The 25,074-nt window shown below is 50.3% G+C and overlaps 1 protein-coding gene across 1 annotated transcript in view; it reads right to left on the minus strand.

Moving 5' to 3' along the window:
* LOC141075955 (oxysterol-binding protein 1-like) overlaps positions 1-24,018 on the minus strand; it is a 48,974-nt gene extending 24,956 nt beyond the window's left edge. Inside the window, exon 1 of the mRNA XM_073563153.1 lies at positions 23,627-24,018. Within this exon, the coding sequence (XP_073419254.1) occupies positions 23,627-23,910 (284 nt within the window). The 5' untranslated portion in view covers positions 23,911-24,018. The remainder of the gene's footprint in view (positions 1-23,626) is intronic.
* Between the last annotated feature and the right edge of the window lie 1,056 nt (positions 24,019-25,074).

Consider the following 25,074-nt stretch of genomic DNA (forward strand, 5'->3'; position numbering starts at 1 on the left):
GACCCCTACTATTCTCCATCTATACCTTCGGCTTGGGACAGCTCATAGAATCCCACGGTTTGCAGTATCACCTCTACGCCGATGACACGCAGATCTACCTATCTGGACACAACCTCACCTCCTTACTGATCGAAATCCCACAATGTCTGTCTGCTATCTCAGCCTTCTTCTCTGCTCGTTTTCTCAAACTGTACATGCACAAAACAGAATTCATCATCTTTCCCCCATCTCACTCTACCCCTCCACCAGACCTATCCATCAATGTCAATGGCTGCTCTCTTTCCCCAGTCCCGCACGCTCGGTGCCTTGGGGTGATCCTCGACTCTGCGCTCTCTTTCAAACCACATATCCAAGCCCTCGCCTCCTCCTGCCAACTCAAACTCAAAAATATCTCCCGGAACCGCTCATTCCTCAACCACGAAACCACAAAAAACACTAGTGCATGCTCTTATCTCCCGCCTCGACTACTGCAACCTCCTCCTCTCTGGCCTCCCCTCTAGCACTCTGGCACCACTCCAGTCCATCCCACACTCTGCTGCCTGACTAATCCACCTGTCTCCCCGCTACTCCCCAGCCTCCCCCCTATGCCAGGCCCTTCACTGGCTTCCTATAGCTCAGAGACTCCAATTCAAAACCCTAACCATGACATACAAAGACATCCACAACCTGTCTCCTCCATACATCCGTGACATGGTCTCCAGGTACCTACCCACACGCAACCTGCGATCATCTCAAGATCTCCTTCTCTACTCTCCCCTTATCTCTTCTTCCCACAACCGCATACAAGACTCCTCCCGTGTTCCCCCATACTCTGGAACTCTCTGCCGCAGCACATCAGACTCTCACCATCAACGGAAACTTTCAAGAAGAACCTGAAGACCCACCTGTTCCGACAAGCTTACAGCCTGCAATGATCCTCGGTCTACTGAACCACCACATGACCTGCTCTACCCTCTCCTACTGTATCCTCACTCATCCCTGTAGACTGTGAGCCCTCGCAGGCAGGGTCCCCTCTCCTTATGTACTTGCGTCCCCCTTGTCTTACACATGTTTATTATACTTGTCTATATTTCCCCTTTTCACATGTAAAGCGCCATGGAATAAATGGCACTATACAAATGCACAATAATAATAACTGGTGGGTAACCGCTTAGTAGAGCAGTAACTGGTGGGTAACCGCTTAGTAGAGCAGTAACTGGTGGGTAACCGCTTAGTAGAGCAGTAACTGGTGGGTAACCGCTTAGTAGAGCAGTAACTGGTGGGTAACCGCTTAGTAGAGCAGTAACTGGTGGGTAACCGCTTAGTAGAGCAGTAACTGGTGGGTAACCGCTTAGTAGAGCAGTAACTGGTGGGTAACCGCTTAGTAGAGCAGTAACTGGTGGGTAACCGCTTAGTAGAGCAGTAACTGGTGGGTAACCGCTTAGTAGAGCAGTAACTGGTGGGTAACCGCTTAGTAGAGCAGTAACTGGTGGGTAACCGCTTAGTAGAGCAGTAACTGGTGGGTAACCGCTTAGTAGAGCAGTAACTGGTGGGTAACCGCTTAGTAGAGCAGTAACTGGTGGGTAACCGCTTAGTAGAGCAGTAACTGGTGGGTAACCGCTTAGTAGAGCAGTAACTGGTGGGTAACCGCTTAGTAGAGCAGTAACTGGTGGGTAACCGCTTAGTAGAGCAGTAACTGGTGGGTAACCGCTTAGTAGAGCAGTAACTGGTGGGTAACCGCTTAGTAGAGCAGTAACTGGTGGGTAACCGCTTAGTAGAGCAGTAACTGGTGGGTAACCGCTTAGTAGAGCAGTAACTGGTGGGTAACCGCTTAGTAGAGCAGTAACTGGTGGGTAACCGCTTAGTAGAGCAGTAACTGGTGGGTAACCGCTTAGTAGAGCAGTAACTGGTGGGTAACCGCTTAGTAGAGCAGTAACTGGTGGGTAACCGCTTAGTAGAGCAGTAACTGGTGGGTAACCGCTTAGTAGAGCAGTAACTGGTGGGTAACCGCTTAGTAGAGCAGTAACTGGTGGGTAACCGCTTAGTAGAGCAGTAACTGGTGGGTAACCGCTTAGTAGAGCAGTAACTGGTGGGTAACCGCTTAGTAGAGCAGTAACTGGTGGGTAACCGCTTAGTACAGTACGCAGCTGCGCTGAGTAAGTGCAAGTAGTGAGGTTTTACTATTTCATCAGTACAGACATCCGCTTTAACTGAATGTTGATGAGCTGCAGCCGACAAGTCGTCACCCCCAGGAAAAAGAGGGAACGTTTCTCCTTGTAGAGTGACGTGCCTGACATACGACATGCAATGCGCCTCTGAGATATTAAATATGCACACTGCCTCATCAGGTAAGAAGAGGACTAAAACTAGTGCCAGCAATCCTAAGGCTATGTGCACATGGTGCGGATCCTCCCGCGGATTTTTCCGCACAGATTTTACTAAATCCGCAGGTCAAATGACCTGCATTTTTCCTGCGGATTTCTTCCTTTTTTTTTTTGCGGTTTTTGTGCGGTTTTCCACCTACGGATTTGTAGAATGGAGCAGGTGGAAAACTGCAGCAAAACCGCACAAAAGAAATGACATGCTGCTTTTTTTTTTCCGCACAAAAAACGCGCGGAAAAATCCGCAGCATGTGCACAGCGAGTTTTTTTTTTTTTTTTTTTTTTTACATAGGCTATAATGGTACTGTACATCACCTGCAGTTCTGCTGCGGATCCGCAGTAGAAACCGCACTGTGTGCACAGACCCTAAAAGTCAATGTTGAAATTTACTTGTAGGATTGCTACATCCAGTAGGTGGCACTAGAGTGCAAGTCCTCCTCCTCTGTGAAGAGGCAATTTGTTTATTTAATTTCTCAGGAAAAAGCAACTGTGACATAGCTAAACCCGCCCAGCTGCAGGAGGGAGTGGCCAGTATATATTCTATGTCGGGTCCTGGATTTATTAAGCTGGAGTTGTCCAGTAGTGCACAGCGCCTTTAACAAATACTTATGTACATGTATAAAAATCTTGTTTCTTTAAAGGGAACCTGACACCAGTTTTGTCATATATCAACTAAAACTATAAAACTATCACCTTATTCAGTGCCTGTGCTGTATTACACAAATGCTTATATAAAAATCATGACTCCCACTGTATACCCCAAAAAACCTTTTTAAGTTCTCCCGCACTGTATGGCAATCCGGTCGGTCTGGTCCGATGGGTGTTGTTTCGGGCCTCTCCATCCCTCCCCCCGGGTTGCTGCGCACCGCCCTCCTTTTTTAATTGACGTGGATGATGCCTCATGTCATCCACATTGCTAGCTGAGAAGCTGCACCTGCGCACAGAAATTGCGACAACTCACTATGCCTGGCTGGTCCTACTACGGGCGCATGCGCACTTATGCTTTCGGTTCTGCCCGCAGTATGGCAAAGCAAAGTGCGCCGGCGCAAGATGCGATTTCTGTGCACAGGAGCGATATTTGGCCTGGCAAAGTGGATGGCGCAAGGCATGTTCCACATCAATTAAATAAGGAGGACGGTCAGAAGCAAATGCCAGCAAAGTTAAGTAGTATGGCTCCACAACTAAGGGTACGATTACATGAGACGATAGCAGCCATTCAACCACCGCCAACTGGTTAAATAGAAACCTACTGGTGGCTGTTTTATAGTCTGTTTAGACTGAATGTTCATGCACACAGAAGATTGTTAACATAATCGTTCTGTACGTATAGAATGATCAATAACACAATCGATCTATCATGGGACATGCTGCTACAAACAGTTTTCATGAGAACATAGATTTTTATGTAAGATTAAAAATAATTTCACTTGATTAACGAGCAGTTATCGTCAGGGGTGGATTAAGGGTAGCCAGGGCCCCGGGCTGTTCAGACTTTGTGGGCCCACCGGTGATGTGACGGGGTCGGGAAGTCACTAGTTTTCATGACGCATACTGTGCGTCAAGGAGCGGGAAGGGGTTAAATACTGAGGTAAAAAACAGGGCTGTGGAGTCGGTAAGCCAAACCTGCGACTCCGACTCCTCAATTTCCCTTACACCGACTCCGACTCCAACTCCGACTCTGACTCCCACACATATTGCTTATATTTAAGTGAAAAATTTATTGTAGTACAATGTGAACCTCAGACATTTAATCATTTTTATGATCCAATAATCAAGATATTTAGATAGAACAGAATATATATTGGTGTACTACCCGGTTTTCATTCTTTTTGGTACAGATACGATATGGATAGACAGATATGGATAAATGGATAGATAGAGCAGATTTCTAATCTGCTTTTGATATTGAAAACATTATCTATGAGCTCAAAAACCTTTCAGGTGATGCGGTTTTTTAAAAAGATGATCAGCTTTTGCAGCTGAAAAACGTATCCTCAAAAAACACAGGAAAAACGCTGTGTGTGAATGTAGCCTTAGATCAGGAATAGAACAGCCATTTATAGGACATTTCATAACTTTCCCAAACTCCTATGAAAAAATATTCAGCACATCCTGAATTGAATTACTGTACCCAATTTATTATATATTTTAGGAGTCGGAGTCGGTCCATTTTATACCGACTCCAACTCCGACTCCACCAAAATGAGCACCGACTCCGACTCCACGACTCCGACTCCACAGCCCTGGTAAAAAACTCAGAAAATACACGTGTGCACGAGGCCTCACAAATACTGAGGTAAAAAAAAAACAAATACTCAGCGTGTCCATGAGGTCTTACAAATACTGAGTGAAAAACTCACCAAATACTCAGCGTGTGCATGAGTCCTTATAAATACTGAGGTAAAAACTCACCAAATACTCAGCGTGTGCACGATGCCTTATAAATACTGAGGTAAAAACTCACCAAATACACAGCGTGGACACGAGGCCTTATAAATACTGAGGTAAAAACTCACCAAATACTCAGCGTGTGCACGAGGCCTTACAAATACTGGAAGGCTTCCACCCAACATTAGTCCTGACTCACCTGTACCTAACATCGAAACCAGCTAATAGTCTGCAATCACCTGCTGACCTGGACCCATGACCTGTCAGACAAGTTACTTCACATGAGTCACACAGAGGCTTCTGCTTCATGAACTTCCCCAGATAGAAGAAGCATCCTCCGGTGTGAAGCCTGTGGCCGGATACACAGGAAGAGACGCTCCTCGTCACAGGCTGTGCCCAACATGGCAGCAGAGCGGTTAACGCCACAGACAAGTCACCATCTCCTCACACACTGGACACGACGCTGCATCTGCCGACGAACAAGCGCACATTGCGCAATATTAGTCATGTCCCAGATGCTCAGCATGTGATGACCAAGGGGGGACAAAAAAGACCCCAGGATTGGAACAGGAGCATGGGAAAGTGGACGGCGGTCGGAGTGGCAGAGTTTATATAGGGGTCGGAGTAAAAAAAAAAAAAAATTATTATATACACACACACATATTACTACATGCGGGCAGCGCACACATGCACAACCCTCAGGTTGTATAATTTTCAACTCGTCAAAACATTTCTCTCAGTAGGCCAAGAAAGAAACGTGGCTGGAATAAAGTACATCTCATAGTAACTTATGTGTGAGGCAGAGGTTTCAAGACCCGCCATCTCGTGCCCACCTTACGAGAGGTGCCCACTGCCCACATATAACAAACTTGATGCAGACGACTTCCACTATGATGATTGGTTACCGGCCGCCCGACCACACCCATTTCACAACTAGTCACACCCATGTCCACGCCACAACCACACCCATTTAGCACTGCTGATCACACTGACTGGTACTGAGGGCACAGTGGCTGGTAATGAGGAAAAGAAAGGAGAGAGAGAGAAAGGAGAGAGAGAGAGAGAGAAAGGAGAGAGAGAGAGAGAGAGAAAGGAGAGAGAGAGAGAGAGAGAGAGAAAGGAGAGAGAGAGAGAGAGAGAGAGAAAGGAGAGAGAGAGAGAGAGAGAGAGAAAGGAGAGAGAGAGAGAGAGAGAGAAAGGAGAGAGAGAGAGAGAGAAAGGAGAGAGAGAGAGAGAAAGGAGAGAGAGAGAGAGAAAGGAGAGAGAGAGAGAGAGAGAGAAAGGAGAGAGAGAGAGAGAAAGGAGAGAGAGAGAGAGAAAGGAGAGAGAGAGAGAGAAAGGAGAGAGAGAGAAAGAAAGGAGAGAGAGAGAAAGAAAGGAGAGAGAGAGAGAAAGGAGAGAGAGAGAGAAAGAAAGGAGAGAGAGAAAGAAAGGAGAGAGAGAAAGAAAGGAGAGAGAGAGAAAGAAAGGAGAGAGAGAGAGAAAGAAAGGAGAGAGAAAGAAAGGAGAGAGAAAGAAAGGAGAGAGAACGAAAGGAGAGAGAGCGAACGAAAGGAGAGAGAGCGAACGAAAGGAGAGAGAGCGAACGAAAGGAGAGAGAGCAAACGAAAGGAGAGAGAGCAAACGAAAGGAGAGAGAGCAAACGAAAGGAGAGAGAGCAAACGAAAGGAGAGAGAGCAAACGAAAGGAGAGAGAGCAAACGAAAGGAGAGAGAGCAAACGAAAGGAGAGAGAGCAAACGAAAGGAGAGAGAGCAAACGAAAGGAGAGAGAGCAAACGAAAGGAGAGAGAGCAAACGAAAGGAGAGAGAGCAAACGAAAGGAGAGAGAGCAAACGAAAGGAGAGAGAGCAAACGAAAGGAGAGAGAGCAAACGAAAGGAGAGAGAGCAAACGAAAGGAGAGAGAGCAAACGAAAGGAGAGAGAGCAAACGAAAGGAGAGAGAGCAAACGAAAGGAGAGAGAGCAAACGAAAGGAGAGAGAGCAAACGAAAGGAGAGAGAGCAAACGAAAGGAGAGAGAGCAAACGAAAGGAGAGAGAAAAAGGAGAGAGAGAGCAAACGAAAGAACAGAGAGAAAGAAAGAGGGGAAAAAAAGAAAGAAAAGAGGGGACAGAAAAAAAGAACAAAGAGAAAAAGAAAGGGGAAAGGACAGAGCTAAAGAAAGGACAGAGCTAAAGAAAGGACGAACAGAGAGAGAGAAAGAAAGATTAGAGCGAAAGAAAGAGGGGAAAGAAAGAGAAAAAGAACAGAGCGAAAGAACAAAGAGAAAGAGAAAGAAATTACAGAGAGAGAGAAAGAAAGAAAAATTCTATAACGATACTATACCAGTCTGGCTCACATTGTAGCGCCCACCTGAGCCTCCTGGTGCAGAAAATATCATGATCCACTCACATGGCCGACATCCCCCATTCTAAGATGATCCCGCTGTCCGCGCTGTTGGAGGAGGACACGGTGATGGATCTGAAGCATTCCCTGAAGTGCCTCCATGGTTCTGTCAATCTCCTCCCGAAATTACCTCATTTACGGTCAGCTTCCAGCACGTCACTTCCGATGGAACGTCACGTGCGAGTTTTCAAGTGCTCCTCGGAGCTCCGCCGCGTACTCCTGTGTCCGCGGGAAAAGTTAGTTCCCGGTCAGGGCAGTGGCGCAGACTCTCAAAATCTGGAACGGTTTGGAGTTATGAATGCTCCCCATCATGCACCTTGTACATGCATGGCTCCACACACCTCATACACACACGATTCCCCTTTGTATGCCTGCCTCGTACACACACGGCTCCACTCAGTACACACATGGCTCCACTCCGTACACCTCGTACACACGCGGCTCCGCTCCGTACACCTCGTACACACACGCAGCTACATCCACCCTGTAAACCCCTCCTGACCCCACACATACTTGACCGATTCAGCATGATGACAACCAGCACAGCAGAGTCCTGCATAGTTACATACATCGAGAGCTGTGCGTGCGCACAGGACCTGTGATGAGGTCACAGGAGGGGAGGAGTCAGGAGTTACATGATCACGGGCCTCCGACTGAGATACAAACACCAGAAAGGAAGGTGGTGTCAGGTAAAGAGCAAGGAAAACAGCATACACATAGGACAGGACGGTGGTGTCAGGTAATGAGCAAGGAAAATCGCTTACACACAGGACAGTGGTGTCAGTTAACAAGGAGAAGAGCATACACCCAGGCTAGGACATTGGAGTAAGGTAGTTAGTAAAAAGCGCATATACAGTACACACACAAGACAAGACAGTGGTGTCAGGTAATGACTAATTAGAACACCGCATTCAATGGGCAAAACGGTTGTGTCAGGTCACAAGAAAGGAGAACAGCATACACAAAGGACAAAACTGGACAGTGGTGTCAAGTCCCAAGAAAGGAGAACAGCGTACACACAAAAGGACAGAACGGTGGTGATTAGACACAAGAATAGAACAGCATACAGAGGACAGTGGTGTCAGGTAATGAGTAAGAAAAGCATACAACAGGACAGGACGGTGGCGTCACGTAACGAGTAAGGCTGGTTTCACATTTGCGTTTTTTTTCCGCGGTAATTTAGCGCTAAATAGCGCATGCGTTTTTTTTTCCTATACTTTGCATGGGATGCGCTTATGTGCGCATACACATGCGTTTGTACGCGTTTTACAGCGCATGCGTTTTTTTGCGGTATGCGCTCGGGCGCACAAAATGCAACCTGTTGCATTTTTTGTGCGTCCGATTTGCCTCAAAAAAATGCATGCGCGCGCAATGCGTTTTTTTACAGCAAGACACCCAATATAAGTCTATGGGTGCGCATATGTGCGCATTGGCATGCTTATGTATGCGTTTTTTTGCACATGCGTTTTTTTTTGTTAACCATGGAATTTAGGGGTTTGGGTTAGAGTTAGGGTTAGTTAAGGGGGTGTAGGGTTAGGGTCAGGGTTAGTTAGGGTTTAGGGTTTGGGTTAGGGTTAAGTATGGTTTGGCTAAGGGTTAGGGTCAGGGTTAGTTAGGGTTAAGTATGGTTTGGTTAAGGGTTAGGGTCAGGGTTAGGGTCAGTGTTAGTTAGGGTTTAGGGTTTGGGTTAAGTGTGGTTTGGTTAAGGGTTAGGGTCAGGGTTAGGGTTAGTTAGGGTTTAGGGTTAAGTATGGTTTGGTTAAGGGTTAGGGTCAGGGTTAGGGTTAGTTAGGGTTTGGGTTAGGGTTAAGTATGGTTTGGTTAAGGGTTAGGGTCAGGGGTTTGGGTTAGGGTTAAGTATGGTTTGGTTAAGGGTTAGGGTCAGGGTTAGGGTCAGGGTTAGGGTTAGTTAGGGTTTGGGTTAGGGTTAAGTATGGTTTGGTTAAGGGTTAGGGTCAGGGTTAGGGTTAGTTAGGGTTTGGGTTAGGGTTAAGTATGGTTTGGTTAAGGGTTAGGGTCAGGGTTAGGGTTAGTAAAGTCATGGTTTGGGTTAGTGTGAGGGGCCACCTAATGTTGGAAAAAACCGCAAACGCGGTAAGAACGCACTAAAGACGCATACAAACGCATAAAAACGCTGCGTTTTTTTCATGCATGCTCATAAAAATGCTTGAAAAAAACGCAGCAGTTGTATGCTTTTGTATGCGTTTTTTCAATGCGTTTTTTTGCGGGAAAAGCGCGCTGCAAAAAAAAAGCAAGTGTGAAACTAGCCTAAGATGACCATACATAGGACAGGACGGTGGTGCCGCCATGTAACGAGTAAGAAAAAAAATCAGCGTTTACAATGGACAGGAAAGTTGTGTTAGTTCACGTAAAAGGAGAAGAGCGTACACAACGGACAGTGGTGTCAGGTATCGAGTAAGGAGAACAGTATACACACAGGACGGGACGGTGGTATCAAGAAACAAAGGAGAACAGCGTACACAGTAAACAGTGCTGTCAGGTAGCTAGTAAGGGGAAAAGTGTACACAGGATAGGAGATAACAAGCAAGAAGAAGAGTTTACAAACAAGACAGTGGTGTCAGGTCACAAAGGAAACCAGCGCACACACAGAACAGTGGTATCCTGTAACAAGAAAGAAAAGCGTGCACACTGGACAGTGGTGTCTGGTAACGAGTAAGAAAAAGAGCGTACACACAGGTCAGGATGGTGGAAGAAGGCAATGGGTGAGTAAAGTGCAGGTAGAGGACAGGACGGTGGTAACTAAAACGTTGAGAAGAACAGTGTAGATTCAGTATGCTGTAGATAACAAGCAACACACTGATCAAATAGGACAGTGACATCCTGAGTGAACAGACTTGGCGGTTTAAGAGGGGGGTTAACAAATCACAAGTTAATATGCTGTATATACAGAAGAGAACAGAGGTGATAAGTCAGGACTACACCAGCTGGGTACGAGCGCTAATATATGACAGCATGTCGGGTCAAGTACTCTGTAGATACAAGATGGTGGTGATAGGCCAAAGGTGAAGTACAGTGAACATATACCACTGCAGCATGTATAAGGGTTAAAATGACACGGTAATAGGTCTGTAGGTGAATAGTACACTGTCAGTATACAGCTGGGCATGGCAGATTATATAAAGTCAATAGGGATACTCTGAGTTAACAATACACAGACAAGTACAGGACATTGGGTGACAAGTTAAAGGGGTTGTCCGGGCTTTTCACATAATCTCAGTACATATCTGGGCTGCAGAATTATGACAATAAGTAATTTACTTTCTGTCACTAGTTTGCACGGTTTTCTAGATATTCTGAACAGAACGTCCAAGGGGGGGGGTGTTATGGCATTGAAATGAGAACTGGTCGTAACCGCCTACTCTACTCCAAACATGCCCTCTATAGCAACAACCCCTCCCTCCATAGCTACAGGCCCTCCCCGTCCACATGAAGAAGCCCTCATCACACAGTAACAAATCCTCCCCCTCTAGCAGCCTCACTGCAGAGAGCAGACCACCCAGCTGCTCCTCCCCCAGACACATGCTGAACAGTGATCTATGGAAAGTGAAACCAGTGAGGGAAAATCGTCCTGTATTCTGGGCCACTCCATGATTACAATACATAACTCATTATCAGTAATTCCTTCTCTCACTGTCCCAGGCTGCTGGCAGCAGTGAGAACAGACTGTGTGATGGCCAGTGATGGGGGTCTGCAGCTTCTAGTCTGCACAGGGGATGGCAGTCACTGATGTAATCTGTTGTGTGACAAAGCCTCTGCTGTGTGAATGAGACAGCTCTGTGTCACTGATGTCTTCACACAGCAGCAGATTTGGTGCAGTGTATGTTTGAGCACTGTGTCTCTAATGACACAAATACTGATGGGAGCAGCCTGTCCCAGAATACAGGACAATTTTCCCTCCTCACTAGTTTCACTTTCCATAGATCACTGTTCAGCGTGTGTCTGGGGGAGGAGCAGCTGGGTGGTCTGCTCTCTGCAGTGAGGCTGCTAGAGGGGGAGGATTTGTTACTGTGTGAGGAGGGCTTCTTCACGTGGACGGGGAGGGCCTGTAGCCAGGGCTGTGGAGTCGGTAAGCCACAGTTGCGACTCCGGCTCCGACTCCTTCATAAATGGCCAATTCATAACAACAAATTTACTGTTGTAAAATATTAAACATCGTGCTTATTCAGTTTCTCACCATCATATAAGTAATCAGACCACTTAGAGCAAAAACTACATTTATTAGAATACAATTAGAATATAGCAAATAACTTTTATAAACTTTTCTAAACTGTAAGTAAATATGCAATAAACACTTTTATGCAGTTAATAAGAAATCTATAAATTTGTCCTCAGAAAAAGTATTGCCTCTGTCAGATCCTCCTTCATGAATGCCCTCAAATCTGATCTAATTATTTTGAAAGCAGAGAACAACCTCTCTACACTAACTTGTGTTGGTGGCAAAGCAGTAACCACTCGGGCAACATCTCTGACAATGTCAGGATACAGAGGAATCGCTTGTTGCACTGTTATTTTTGATGAACGGTCAAATTTCTCAATTTCTTTTAGTGCACATGAAAAATTCTGCTGAAATGTACTCGCTGTGTTCCTTGATGGGGATGACTCTTCTTCTATGCGGGAACGCTTTGCACGGTCCTTGTGATCCAAATATTTTTCGAAATTAAATTCTTCATCAGTTGATGATGAGGGTGAAGATGTGGCAGGACGACCAAATTCTTCTTGTTCCTGACTGTTCTGCAACCCTTTCATCCGTACTGCTATTTCAAACAGAGCTTCTTTTCCTTTACTTAGCTGTTGATCATTTAGCATCAGTTGAGGGTTAGCCATGTCTACAAGAAAGGTTTTCAGTTCAACCAAGCGCTGAATCATTAAGTACTGCCCCATCGTGTGGCTTGATCAATAATTGCCCCTTTTCCAGCACGTCTCTTCAAAATTGAGTCAACTTTAGGGGTTCTGGCAACAGTAGCCAATTTTCTCACCTTGCCAATCAGTGCAGCAGCATGTCCTTCTTGCAGACTGTCTCTTATAGCCAGCTGTAGCGTATGCACAACACAGCGCATGTGATGAATGAAAGAACATATTGACACAGTTTCAACAAGATCATCTAAACTATCATGTTGCTGTTCATCTGAAGCAACTTCAGTTTGCTCCTCAGTTACAATACTGTGTTCCTCTATTTCACACATTTCTGTGTCTGTGGACCCAGAATGTTCTTCTAGCTGCTGGTCACCATCATTACTCTCATTCATTAGCTTAATAGTACTTATCATATTTGAAGCATTGTCAGTTACGACAGAAAGAACTTGCTCTTTTTTAAGTTCATAGTCTTGCAGAACCTTTTCCACCAAGACCTGGAGAAACTCACTGGTGTGATGAGCTTTGGTGTCTTTTACTGCCAATGTCTTGGTAACTATTTCATTTTTGTCACAAACAAATCGGACATTGATGGCAAAATAGTTCACTCTGTGACGTGTGCAGGCATCCATTTTAAGAAACAGAAAGCGTCCCTTGAGAGTTTTTTTTTTAAGTTCTTCCTTTTGTTTAAAAGCTTCTTCGATTACTAATTTTCTAATACTCTCTCTCTCCAGAGAAACACCAAGCTTGCGGGCCATTTCCCCATTCAGACACATAAAAGCTGGTCGTGAAAATAATGAAATAGGCACACTATCCTTTACAACAAGCTCTATGATCTGTTTTTTAAATGTATCTACTGTCATTGTCACAGTAACTTTGTCACTGACAAAATATCTTGCAACTGATGGCTGCAAAGTTCTCTGCTACTTTGTTTGGCTGGAAGAGCTGGGCACTGGTTCATTGGTTTGGATGCAGTCTTTCTCATCCACTGCTTTCAGTACTTCTGGATGAAAGCGCTGTAAATGTCTCTTTAGATTAGAAGCTCTGGTAGGAGCATTTTTATCTTTGCCTGAATATGCACTCATCTTGGCTTCACAGCATTTGTTTTCGTCTGGATCATTTGTCATACACTGACAGACATAATGTTTTCTATCTTGAGTGATGGTGAAATGTTCAAATACAGCTGATTTAATGTGATGCTTCTTTGACATTCTCAGGTTTTTAATTCTGCATTCACAATCCAAATGACAATTGTTTTTCCTAAAAACAATTGTACAAAATTATTGCCAGGTCGTACAACTGATATAGTGGTCAGTAATACTGTTATTATTCCTCATGTACTCACAGTTAACTGATGCAAAGTTTGTTGAAAGGATAATACTTCTTACAGTCTTCCTCTTCTGAGTAGCAGGCAGCTGTGAGATGCTTGGAAGACGCACACCTAGTATGATCTAGTCTAGAGGAGGAGCTTTACTACTAAGAATTTGCAACACATTTTCACTTTCAGTTTCATACATTGTAAGTAGGGGGGTTGGGGCAGCATGAGGTTAACCAAGTATAAGATTAGATAAGGGCAGTGGAGAACAGTGACACACAAGAAGTAAGAAATGTCTCTATCTCCAGCAGAACTGCTTATTACTGTTGTTCATAGTTTGATAGAACATATATATTTGAGTAACATTTATAAAATTCATATGAAAGTTCAATTATGAAGTATTAATACATTTTTTTTAAAGCTGGAGTCGGTACATTTCTACCGACTCCGACCAAAACTAACTCCGACTCCACGACTCCGACTCCACAGCCCTGCCTGTAGCTATGGAGGGTGTGGTTGTTGCTATAGAGGGCATGTTTGGAGTAGAGTAGGAGGTTACGACCAGTTCTCATTTCAATGCCATAACACCCCCCCCCCTTGGACGTTCTGTTCAGAAAATCTAGAAAACCGTGCCAACTAATGACAGAAAGTAAATTACTTATTGTCATAATTCTGCAGCCCAGATATGTAGAGATTATGTGAAAAGGCCGGACAACCCCTTTAAGGCTGTGTGCCCACGTAGCGATTTTTAAGCGTTTTTGCCGCGATTTTCGGTGCGAAAACGTTTAAAAATCGTGTACAGAACGCCCCCCATGCATTCCTATGGCATTCCGCACATGCTGTGCTAATGCTGCGCTTTTCTCCGCGGCGGAATCGCATCGCGGAAAAAAATCGCAGCATGGTCATTCTTTTGTGCGGAATCGCAAATAATTGCCGCGATTCCGTACCCATAGGAATGCATGAGAATCGCTTACTTCCCGCATGTGGCTATGCCCACCATGCGCGAAGTTAAGCGTCTCATGTGCGGTTGGTACCCACGGTGTGGAGGAGAGGAGACTGTCCTCCAGGCCCTGGGTACCATACCCCTGTAAAAAAAATAAAAAAAAAATAAAAAAAATCGGGGTATATTTACCTTCCGACGTCCCGCGCTGCATTCCCGGCCTCAGCGCTCCCAGTAATGCCTTGCGGCAAGGTCCTGTGATGACGGAGTCTCACGTGACTCTAGCGGTCTCATGAGATCGCTATAGCAATGCGAGACCAACGTCATTACTGGTCTCGCAAGGCATCGCTGGGAACGGGAGCGCTGCTGAGACTGCGCGGGACGTCGGAAGGTGAATATAACCCGATTTTTAATTTTTTTTAATCATTTTTAACATTCTCTCTTTTACTATTGATGCCGTGTAGGCAGCCTCAATAGTAAAAATCCGGTCACACTTGTCAAACACTATGTTTGACGAGTGTGACCAACCTGTCAACCACTTTCCAAGCGATGCTTCAAATCGCTTGGAAAGTGCTTGAATATTGCACGCGAAAATTGCGGCAAAATCGCGGTAAAAAACGCGCGATTTCTGGGAAGGAGTCCGGATTTCAGTGTGCGTTTTAAAACGCTACGTGGGCACATAGCCTAAGGGTTTATGAGAAAGGACAACAGAAAGCCTCCCTGTGATCACACGACTGTTTGGACACTCCGTTTAAGAAACAATAAGTGATTTGCTGCTTCAGTTTTGAAACGGAAAGCAGAGAGGCCACATGGGTTATTATGGAGGCCTTCTGGGTTCCATGTTTTAAAACTGAAGAAAAAGTTCCACATGGAGGACTGTTTCCGTCTTAAAAATCAACAGCAAATGAACCCCATAGTAAATAGGCACTGGTGTGTCCAGATTAGATTACTCATTCCACAGAAAACTGCACTGAAGATGAAACAAATACACGTGAATGGAGGCGACAGGCCGGGGGCACGCCGCAGCCGACAGGCCGGGGGCACGCCGCAGCCGACAGGCCGGGGGCACGCCGCAGCCGACAGGCCGGGGGCAGGTCAGGCTACACTGTAGAGACAGGCCGGAGGCGACAGGTCAGGCTACACTGTAGAGACAGGCCGGAGGCGACAGGTCAGGCTACACTGTAGAGACAGGCCGGAGGCGACAGGTCAGGCTACACTGTAGAGACAGGCCGGAGGCGACAGGTCAGGCTACACTGTAGAGACAGGCCGGAGGCGACAGGTCAGGCTACACTGTAGAGACAGGCCGGAGGCGACAGGTCAGGCTACACTGTAGAGACAGGCCGGAGGCGACAGGTCAGGCTACACTGTAGAGACAGGCCGGAGGCGACAGGTCAGGCTACACTGTAGAGACAGGCCGGAGGCGACAGGTCAGGCTACACTGTAGAGACAGGCCGGAGGCGACAGGTCAGGCTACACTGTAGAGACAGGCCGGAGGCGACAGGTCAGGCTACACTGTAGAGACAGGCCGGAGGCGACAGGTCAGGCTACACTGTAGAGACAGGCCGGAGGCGACAGGTCAGGCTACACTGTAGAGACAGGCCGGAGGCGACAGGTCAGGCTACACTGTAGAGACAGGCCGGAGGCGACAGGTCAGGCTACACTGTAGAGACAGGCCGGAGGCGACAGGTCAGGCTACACTGTAGAGACAGGCCGGAGGCGACAGGTCAGGCTACACTGTAGAGACAGGCCGGAGGCGACAGGTCAGGCTACACTGTAGAGACAGGCCGGAGGCGACAGGTCAGGCTACACTGTAGAGACAGGCCGGAGGCGACAGGTCAGGCTACACTGTAGAGACAGGCCGGAGGCGACAGGTCAGGCTACACTGTAGAGACAGGCCGGAGGCGACAGGTCAGGCTACACTGTAGAGACAGGCCGGAGGCGACAGGTCAGGCTACACTGTAGAGACAGGCCGGAGGCGACAGGTCAGGCTACACTGTAGAGACAGGCCGGAGGCGACAGGTCAGGCTACACTGTAGAGACAGGCCGGAGGCGACAGGTCAGGCTACACTGTAGAGACAGGCCGGAGGCGACAGGTCAGGCTACACTGTAGAGACAGGCCGGAGGCGACAGGTCAGGCTACACTGTAGAGACAGGCCGGAGGCGACAGGTCAGGCTACACTGTAGAGACAGGCCGGAGGCGACAGGTCAGGCTACACTGTAGAGACAGGCCGGAGGCGACAGGTCAGGCTACACTGTAGAGACAGGCCGGAGGCGACAGGTCAGGCTACACTGTAGAGACAGGCCGGAGGCGACAGGTCAGGCTACACTGTAGAGACAGGCCGGAGGCGACAGGTCAGGCTACACTGTAGAGACAGGCCGGAGGCGACAGGTCAGGCTACACTGTAGAGACAGGCCGGAGGCGACAGGTCAGGCTACACTGTAGAGACAGGCCGGAGGCGACAGGTCAGGCTACACTGTAGAGACAGGCCGGAGGCGACAGGTCAGGCTACACTGTACAGACAGGCCGGAGGCGACAGGTCAGGCTACACTGTAGAGACAGGCCGGAGGCGACAGGTCAGGCTACACTGTACAGACAGGCCGGAGGCGACAGGTCAGGCTACACTGTACAGACAGGCCGGAGGCGACAGGTCAGGCTACACTGTACAGACAGGCCGGAGGCGACAGGTCAGGCTACACTGTACAGACAGGCCGGAGGCGACAGGTCAGGCTACACTGTACAGACAGGCCGGAGGCGACAGGTCAGGCTACACTGTACAGACAGGCCGGAGGCGACAGGTCAGGCTACACTGTACAGACAGGCCGGAGGCGACAGGTCAGGCTACACTGTACAGACAGGCCGGAGGCGACAGGTCAGGCTACACTGTACAGACAGGCCGGAGGCGACAGGTCAGGCTACACTGTACAGACAGGCCGGAGGCGACAGGTCAGGCTACACTGTACAGACAGGCCGGAGGCGACAGGTCAGGCTACACTGTACAGACAGGCCGGAGGCGACAGGTCAGGCTACACTGTACAGACAGGCCGGAGGCGACAGGTCAGGCTACACTGTACAGACAGGCCGGAGGCGACAGGTCAGGCTACACTGTACAGACAGGCCGGAGGCGACAGGTCAGGCTACACTGTACAGACAGGCCGGAGGCGACAGGTCAGGCTACACTGTACAGACAGGCCGGAGGCGACAGGTCAGGCTACACTGTACAGACAGGCCGGAGGCGACAGGTCAGGCTACACTGTACAGACAGGCCGGAGGCGACAGGTCAGGCTACACTGTACAGACAGGCCGGAGGCGACAGGTCAGGCTACACTGTAGAGACAGGCCGGAGGCGACAGGTCAGGCTACACTGTACAGACAGGCCGGAGGCGACAGGTCAGGCTACACTGTACAGACAGGCCGGAGGCGACAGGTCAGGCTACACTGTACAGACAGGCCGGAGGCGACAGGTCAGGCTACACTGTACAGACAGGCCGGAGGCGACAGGTCAGGCTACACTGTAGAGACAGGCCGGAGGCGACAGGTCAGGCTACACTGTAGAGACAGGCCGGAGGCGACAGGTCAGGCTACACTGTAGAGACAGGCCGGAGGCGACAGGTCAGGCTACACTGTAGAGACAGGCCGGAGGCGACAGGTCAGGCTACACTGTAGAGACAGGCCGGAGGCGACAGGTCAGGCTACACTGTAGAGACAGGCCGGAGGCGACAGGTCAGGCTACACTGTAGAGACAGGCCGGAGGCGACAGGTCAGGCTACACTGTAGAGACAGGCCGGAGGCGACAGGTCAGGCTACACTGTAGAGACAGGCCGGAGGCGACAGGTCAGGCTACACTGTAGAGACAGGCCGGAGGCGACAGGTCAGGCTACACTGTAGAGACAGGCCGGAGGCGACAGGTCAGGCTACACTGTAGAGACAGGCCGGAGGCGACAGGTCAGGCTACACTGTAGAGACAGGCCGGAGGCGACAGGTCAGGCTACACTGTAGAGACAGGCCGGAGGCGACAGGTCAGGCTACACTGTAGAGACAGGCCGGAGGTGACAGGTCAGGCTACACTGTAGAGACAGGCCGGAGGTGACAGGTCAGGCTACACTGTAGAGACAGGCCGGAGGTGACAGGTCAGGCTACACTGTAGAGACAGGCCGGAGGTGACAGGTCAGGCTACACTGTAGAGACAGGCCGGAGGTGACAGGTCAGGCTACACTGTAGAGACAGGCCGGAGGTGACAGGTCAGGCTACACTGTAGAGACAGGCCGGAGGTGACAGGTCAGGCTACACTGTAGAGACAGGCCGGAGGTGACAGGTCAGGCTACACTGTAGAGACAGGCCGGAGGTGACAGGTCAGGCTACACTGTAGAGACAGGCCGGAGGTGACAGGTCAGGCTACACTGTAGAGACAGGCCGGAGGTGACAGGTCAGGCTACACTGTAGAGACAGGCCGGAGGTGACAGGTCAGGCTACACTGTAGAGACAGGCCGGAGGTGACAGGTCAGGCTACACTGTAGAGACAGGCCGGAGGTGACAGGTCAGGCTACACTGTAGAGACAGGCCGGAGGTGACAGGTCAGGCTACACTGTAGAGACAGGCCGGAGGTGACAGGTCAGGCTACACTGTAGAGACAGGCCGGAGGTGACAGGTCAGGCTACACTGTAGAGACAGGCCGGAGGTGACAGGTCAGGCTACACTGTAGAGACAGGCCGGAGGTGACAGGTCAGGCTACACTGTAGACACAGGCCGGAGGTGACAGGTCAGGCTACACTGTAGACACAGGCCGGAGGTGACAGGTCAGGCTACACTGTAGACACAGGCCGGAGGTGACAGGTCAGGCTACACTGTAGACACAGGCCGGAGGTGACAGGTCAGGCTACACTGTAGACACAGGCCGGAGGTGACAGGTCAGCAGTACAGTCATGGCCAAAAGTTTTGAGAATGACACAAATATTATATTTTCACATGATCTGCTGGCCTCTTGTTTTTATGTGTGTTTGTCAGATGTTTTTATCACATACAGAAATATAATTGCAATCATATCATGAGTAGCAAAAGGTTATATTGACAGTTAGAATGAGTTAATGCAGCAAGTCAATATTTGCAGTGTTGACCCTTCTTCTTCAGGACCTCAGCAATTCTCCCTGGCATGCTCTCAATCAACTTCTGGATCAAATCCTGACTGATAGCAGTCCATTCTTGCAAAATCAATGCTTTTATTTTGTCTGAATTTGAAGGTTTTTGTTTGTCCACCTGTCTTTTGATGATTGACCACAAGTTCTCAATTGGATTAAGATCTGGGGAGTTTCCAGGCCATGGTCCCAAAATCTCTATGTTTTGTTCCCTGAGCCATTTAGTTATCACCTTTGCTTTATGGCAAGGTGCTCCATCATGTTGAAAAAGGCATTGTTGATCGCCAAACTGCTCTTGGACGGTTGGGAGAAGTTGCTCTTGGAGAACATTCTGTTACCATTCTTTATTCATGGCTGTGTTTTTAGGCAAGACTAAGAGAGAGCCCATTCCCTTGGCTGAGAAGCAACCCCACACATGAATGGTTTCAGGATGCTTGACAGTTGGCATGAGACAAGATTGGTGGTAGCGCTCACCTGGTCTTCTCCGAATAAGCCGTTTTCCAGATGTCCCAAACAATCGAAAAGGGGATTCATCAGAGAAAATGACTTTACCCCAGTCCTCAGCAGTCGACTCCCTGTACCTCTTGCAGAATATCAGTCTGTCCATGATGCTTTTTCTGGAGAGAAGTGGCTTCTTTGTGTCATGATCCAGTGTTGGATCTGGTGGTATTAAATTGCACTGGGTGAACTTTTTTTACTTTGGAAAGTTCCAAGGTGTCTTGACTGTCCCCGGTGGTGGTTAGCAGTATTGCACTTTAGGTTTTTGTGCACTTAATTAGGGATCAGGTGTTACACCCGATAAAGGTGTGCTAGAGGTGTGCAATCACTGCCTGTGATATTGTGAGTTTGTGTCCACTCTGTTTTTGGAGAGCCTGGATGAAGGATGGAGCTGGTGAGGAGTCCTGCGCAGCTTAGCCAGGGGGGACGTGTTGCAGCTATGGTGTCTGGACGAAGGGCTGGCATGGCGTGGTGGAGTCGCAGTGATGGTGTCAGCGGGAAGTGTCTGCATGGGCTGGTGGAGTGGCTACTATGGAGAGTGGCGCTCACCATGTGGGACTTGGCCGCTGAGCTGGACTCAAGCATGCTCGACTTCGTGTCAGCAGCTGAACACTTCCTTGGGACTCTGGTACTAAGCAGCTGCAACTGGTGTTGGACTCTGCTCCGAGGCTGCACTAAGGTGAAGGATCCTGTTATGGTGATGGATCCAGGTGGAGGAGAAGATGCACTCAGGTGGAGGGCTCTGTTGCTGGGAGCGCACGCAACAGAGCAAAGCTAAGTGGTGTTTCCCCTGTATTGTCTCTTTCCTCATGTGTGTTATTAGTGCAGTGGTGGGATTAGTTTCCGCACCGACCTATTCCCTAGTGAGGGTTTAGGGTCAGGGCGAGCTAGGGCGTTGAGGTACGCGTGCGGCGCCCGGTGCGGAACCGGCATAGGGAACGTTAGGAGTGCAGGGACACTGGCTCAGGGGAGCTCAGGAGGTCTCCAATTCCCTTTTCCCTATTGCAGGGCCCACCATTGTTAATGTTTCCCAGGTCCCCCTTATTATTTAAATTCGCCATACTGGAGGCGGGGTTTCCAGAATGTTTATTAACGTGTAATACCTAAATTCGCCAGGTGGAGGCGGCGTATCCACCTGCACGTATTATTTAAATGCGCCCCACTGGAGGCGGTGTATCCAGGGTCACGTGTGTTATGGGTCCGCCTTGCGGAAACATCTGCGTCCTGACACACGTGATCATGACACTTTGCTGCCCTCCTTGAGACCAGGCCTTGCTCCAAGAGTCTCCGCCTCACAGTGCGTGCAGATGCACTCACACCTGCCTGCTGCCATTCCTGAGCAAGCTCTGCACTGCTGGTAGCCCGATCCGCAGCTGAAACACTTTTAAGAGACGGTCCTGGCGCTTGCTGGTCTTTCTTGGGTGCCCTGGAGCCTTTTTGGCAACAAGGGAACCTCTCTCCTTGAAGTTCTTGAAGATGCGATAGATTGTTGACTGAGGTGCAATCTTTCTAGCTGCGATACTCTTCCCTGTTAGACTATTTTTGTGCAGTGCAATGATGACTGCACGTGTTTCTTTAGAGATAACCATGGTTAACAGAAGAGAAACAATGATGCCAAGCACCAGCCTCCTTTTAAAGTGTCCAGTGGTGTCATTCTTACTTAATCTTGACAGATTGATCTCCAGCCCTGTCCTCATCAACACCCACACCTGTGTTAATGGAGCAATCACTGAAACGATGTTAGCTGGTCCTTTTAAGGCAGGGCTGCAATGATGTTGAAATGTGTTTTGAGGGATGAAGTTCATTTTCTATGCAAATATTGACTTTGCAAGTAATTGCTGTTAAGCTGATCACTCTTTATAACATTCTGGAGTATATGCAAATTGCCATTAGAAAAAATGAAGCAGTAGACTTTGTAAAAATTAATATTTGTGTCATTCTCAAAACTTCTGGCCATGACTGTACACTGTAGACACAGGCCGGAGGTGACAGGTCAGGCTACACTGTAGACACAGGCCGGAGGCGACAGGTCAGCGGTACACTGTAGACACAGGCCGGAGGCGACAGGTCAGCGGTACACTGTAGACACAGGCCGGAGGCGACAGGTCAGCGGTACACTGTAGACACAGGCCGGAGGTGACAGGTCAGCGGTACACTGTAGACACAGGCCGGAGGTGACAGGTCAGCGGTACACTGTAGACACAGGCCGGAGGTGACAGGTCAGCGGTACACTGTAGACACAGGCCGGAGGTGACAGGTCAGCGGTACACTGTAGACACAGGCCGGAGGTGACAGGTCAGCGGTACACTGCAGACACAGGCCGGAGGTGACAGGTCAGCGGTACACTGCAGACACAGGACGGAGGTGACAGGTCAGCGGTACACTGTAGACACCGGACGGAGGTGACAGGTCAGCGGTACACTGCAGACACAGGACGGAGGTGACAGGTCAGCGGTACACTGCAGACACAGGACGGAGGTGACAGGTCAGCGGTACACTGCAGACACAGGACGGAGGTGACAGGTCAGCGGTACACTGCAGACACAGGACGGAGGTGACAGGTCAGCGGTACACTGCAGACACAGGCCGGAGGTTACAGGTCAGCGGTACACTGCAGACACAGGCCGGAGGTTACAGGTCAGCGGTACACTGCAGACACAGGCCGGAGGTTACAGGTCAGCGGTACACTGTAGACACAGGCCGGAGGTGACAGGTCCGCGGTACACTGTAGACACAGGCCGGAGGTGACAGGTCAGCGGTACACTGTAGACACAGGCCGGAGGTTACAGGTCAGCGGTACACTGTAGACACAGGCCGGAGGTTACAGGTCAGCGGTACACTGAAGACACAGGCCGGAGGTTACAGGTCAGCGGTACACTGTAGACACAGGCCGGAGGTTACAGGTCAGCGGTACACTGTAGACACAGGCCGGAGGTTACAGGTCAGCGGTACACTGTAGACACAGGCCGGAGGTTACAGGTCAGCGGTACACTGTAGACACAGGCCGGAGGTTACAGGTCAGCGGTACACTGTAGACACAGGCCGGAGGTTACAGGTCAGCGGTACACTGTAGACACAGGCCGGAGGTTACAGGTCAGCGGTACACTGTAGACACAGGCCGGAGGTGACAGGTCAGCGGTACACTGCAGACACAGGACGGAGGTGACAGGTCAGCGGTACACTGCAGACACAGGACGGAGGTGACAGGTCAGCGGTACACTGCAGACACAGGCCGGAGGTGACAGGTCAGCGGTACACTGCAGACACAGGCCGGAGGTGACAGGTCAGCGGTACACTGCAGACACAGGCTGGAGGTTACAGGTCAGCGGTACACTGTAGACACAGGCCGGAGGTGACAGGTCAGCGGTACACTGTAGACACAGGCCGGAGGTGACAGGTCAGCGGTACACTGTAGACACAGGCCGGAGGTTACAGGTCAGCGGTACACTGTAGACACAGGCCGGAGGTTACAGGTCAGCGGTACACTGAAGACACAGGCCGGAGGTTACAGGTCAGCGGTACACTGTAGACACAGGCCGGAGGTTACAGGTCAGCGGTACACTGTAGACACAGGCCGGAGGTTACAGGTCAGCGGTACACTGTAGACACAGGCCGGAGGTTACAGGTCAGCGGTACACTGTAGACACAGGCCGGAGGTTACAGGTCAGGGGTACACTGCAGACACAGGCCGGAACTAATGCACGTTTAGAGCTGTAAACATGAGAGGAGCAATACATTACCGGTAATAGGACAGGAGGCCATTGCTGAGGACGAACCACCTCCGCTGGTAACCTTTGATATAGTTGGTCCACTTGAAAAGCCAGCCTTCCCGAGCTGAGCCAGAAGCGGAGCCCGAGGAGCTGCTGGAGCTCTCCCGAGGCGGGGCCGGGCCGGAGCCTGGTGGCGGCGGGGCAGGCGGAAGCGGAGGTATAGCTCCCGGCGCCGGGCCGGCAGGAGGCGGAGGAGGCAACAGAGTCGGGGACACTGAACCGGAAGCGGCGGACCCAGCGCGCACCTCCGCCATCAGGAGACACCGAGGCGGACGAGCCGGAACCGGGCTGCCGGAACCAGAAGAAACGTCATAGACGGATGGGTGTGCATGATGGAGGCGGGGCCTCGGGAGGACGTCCGGCTTGGGCAGCGCTGACTGCGGAGGAACTCCTTGGCCGGGGTACCGCGCTGCTTCCTCCTTGGCCGGGGCTGCTTTTTTTCCTCCTTGGCCGGGGTACCGCGCCGCTTCCTCCTTGGCCGGGGCTGCTTTTTTTCCTCCTTGGCCGGGGTACCGCGCCGCTTCCTACTTGGCCGGGGCTGCTTTTTTTCCTCCTTGGCCGGGGTACCGCGCTGCTTCCTCCTTGGCCGGGGTTGCTTTTTTTCCTCCTTGGCCGGGTTACCGCGCCGCTTCCTCCTTGGCCGGGGCTGCTTTTTTTCCTCCTTGGCCGGGGTACCGCGCCGCTTCCTCCTTGGCCGGGGTACCGCGCCGCTTCCTCCTTGGCCGGGGTACCGCGCCGCTTCCTCCTTGGCCGGGGCTGCTTTTTTTCCTCCTTGACCGGGGTACCGCGCCTTTTCCTCCTTGGCCGGGGTACCGCGCCGCTTCCTCCTTGGCCGGGGTACCGCGCCGCCTTCCTCCTTGGCCGGGGTACCGCGCCGCTTCCTCCTTGGCCGGGGTACCGCGCCGCCTTCCTCCTTGGCCGGGGCTGCTTTTTTTCCCTCCTTGGCCGGGGTACCGCGCCGCTCCCTCCTTGGCCGGGGCTGCTTTTTTTCCTCCTTGGCCGGGGTACCGGGCTGCTTTTTTTTCCTCCTTGGCCGGGGTACCGCGCCGCTTCCTCCTTGGCCGGGGTACCGCGCCGCTTCCTACTTGGCCGGGGCTGCTTTTTTTCCTCCTTGGCCGGGGTACCGCGCTGCTTCCTCCTTGGCCGGGGTTGCTTTTTTTCCTCCTTGGCCGGGTTACCGCGCCGCTTCCTCCTTGGCCGGGGCTGCTTTTTTTCCTCCTTGGCCGGGGCTGCTTTTTTTTCCTCCTTGGCCGGGGTACCGCGCCGCTTCCTCCTTGGCTGGGGTACCGCGCCGCTTCCTCCTTGGCCGGGGTACCGCGCCGCTTCCTCCTTGGCCGGGGTACCGCGCCGCTTCCTCCTTGGCCGGGGCTGCTTTTTTTTCCTCCTTGGCCGGGGTACCGCGCCGCTTCCTCCTTGGC

This window comes from Dendrobates tinctorius, unplaced genomic scaffold (assembly GCF_039654945.1).
Source record: "Dendrobates tinctorius isolate UK_male_01 unplaced genomic scaffold, ASM3965494v1 ptg000382l, whole genome shotgun sequence".
Lineage (NCBI taxonomy): Eukaryota > Metazoa > Chordata > Amphibia > Anura > Dendrobatidae > Dendrobates > Dendrobates tinctorius.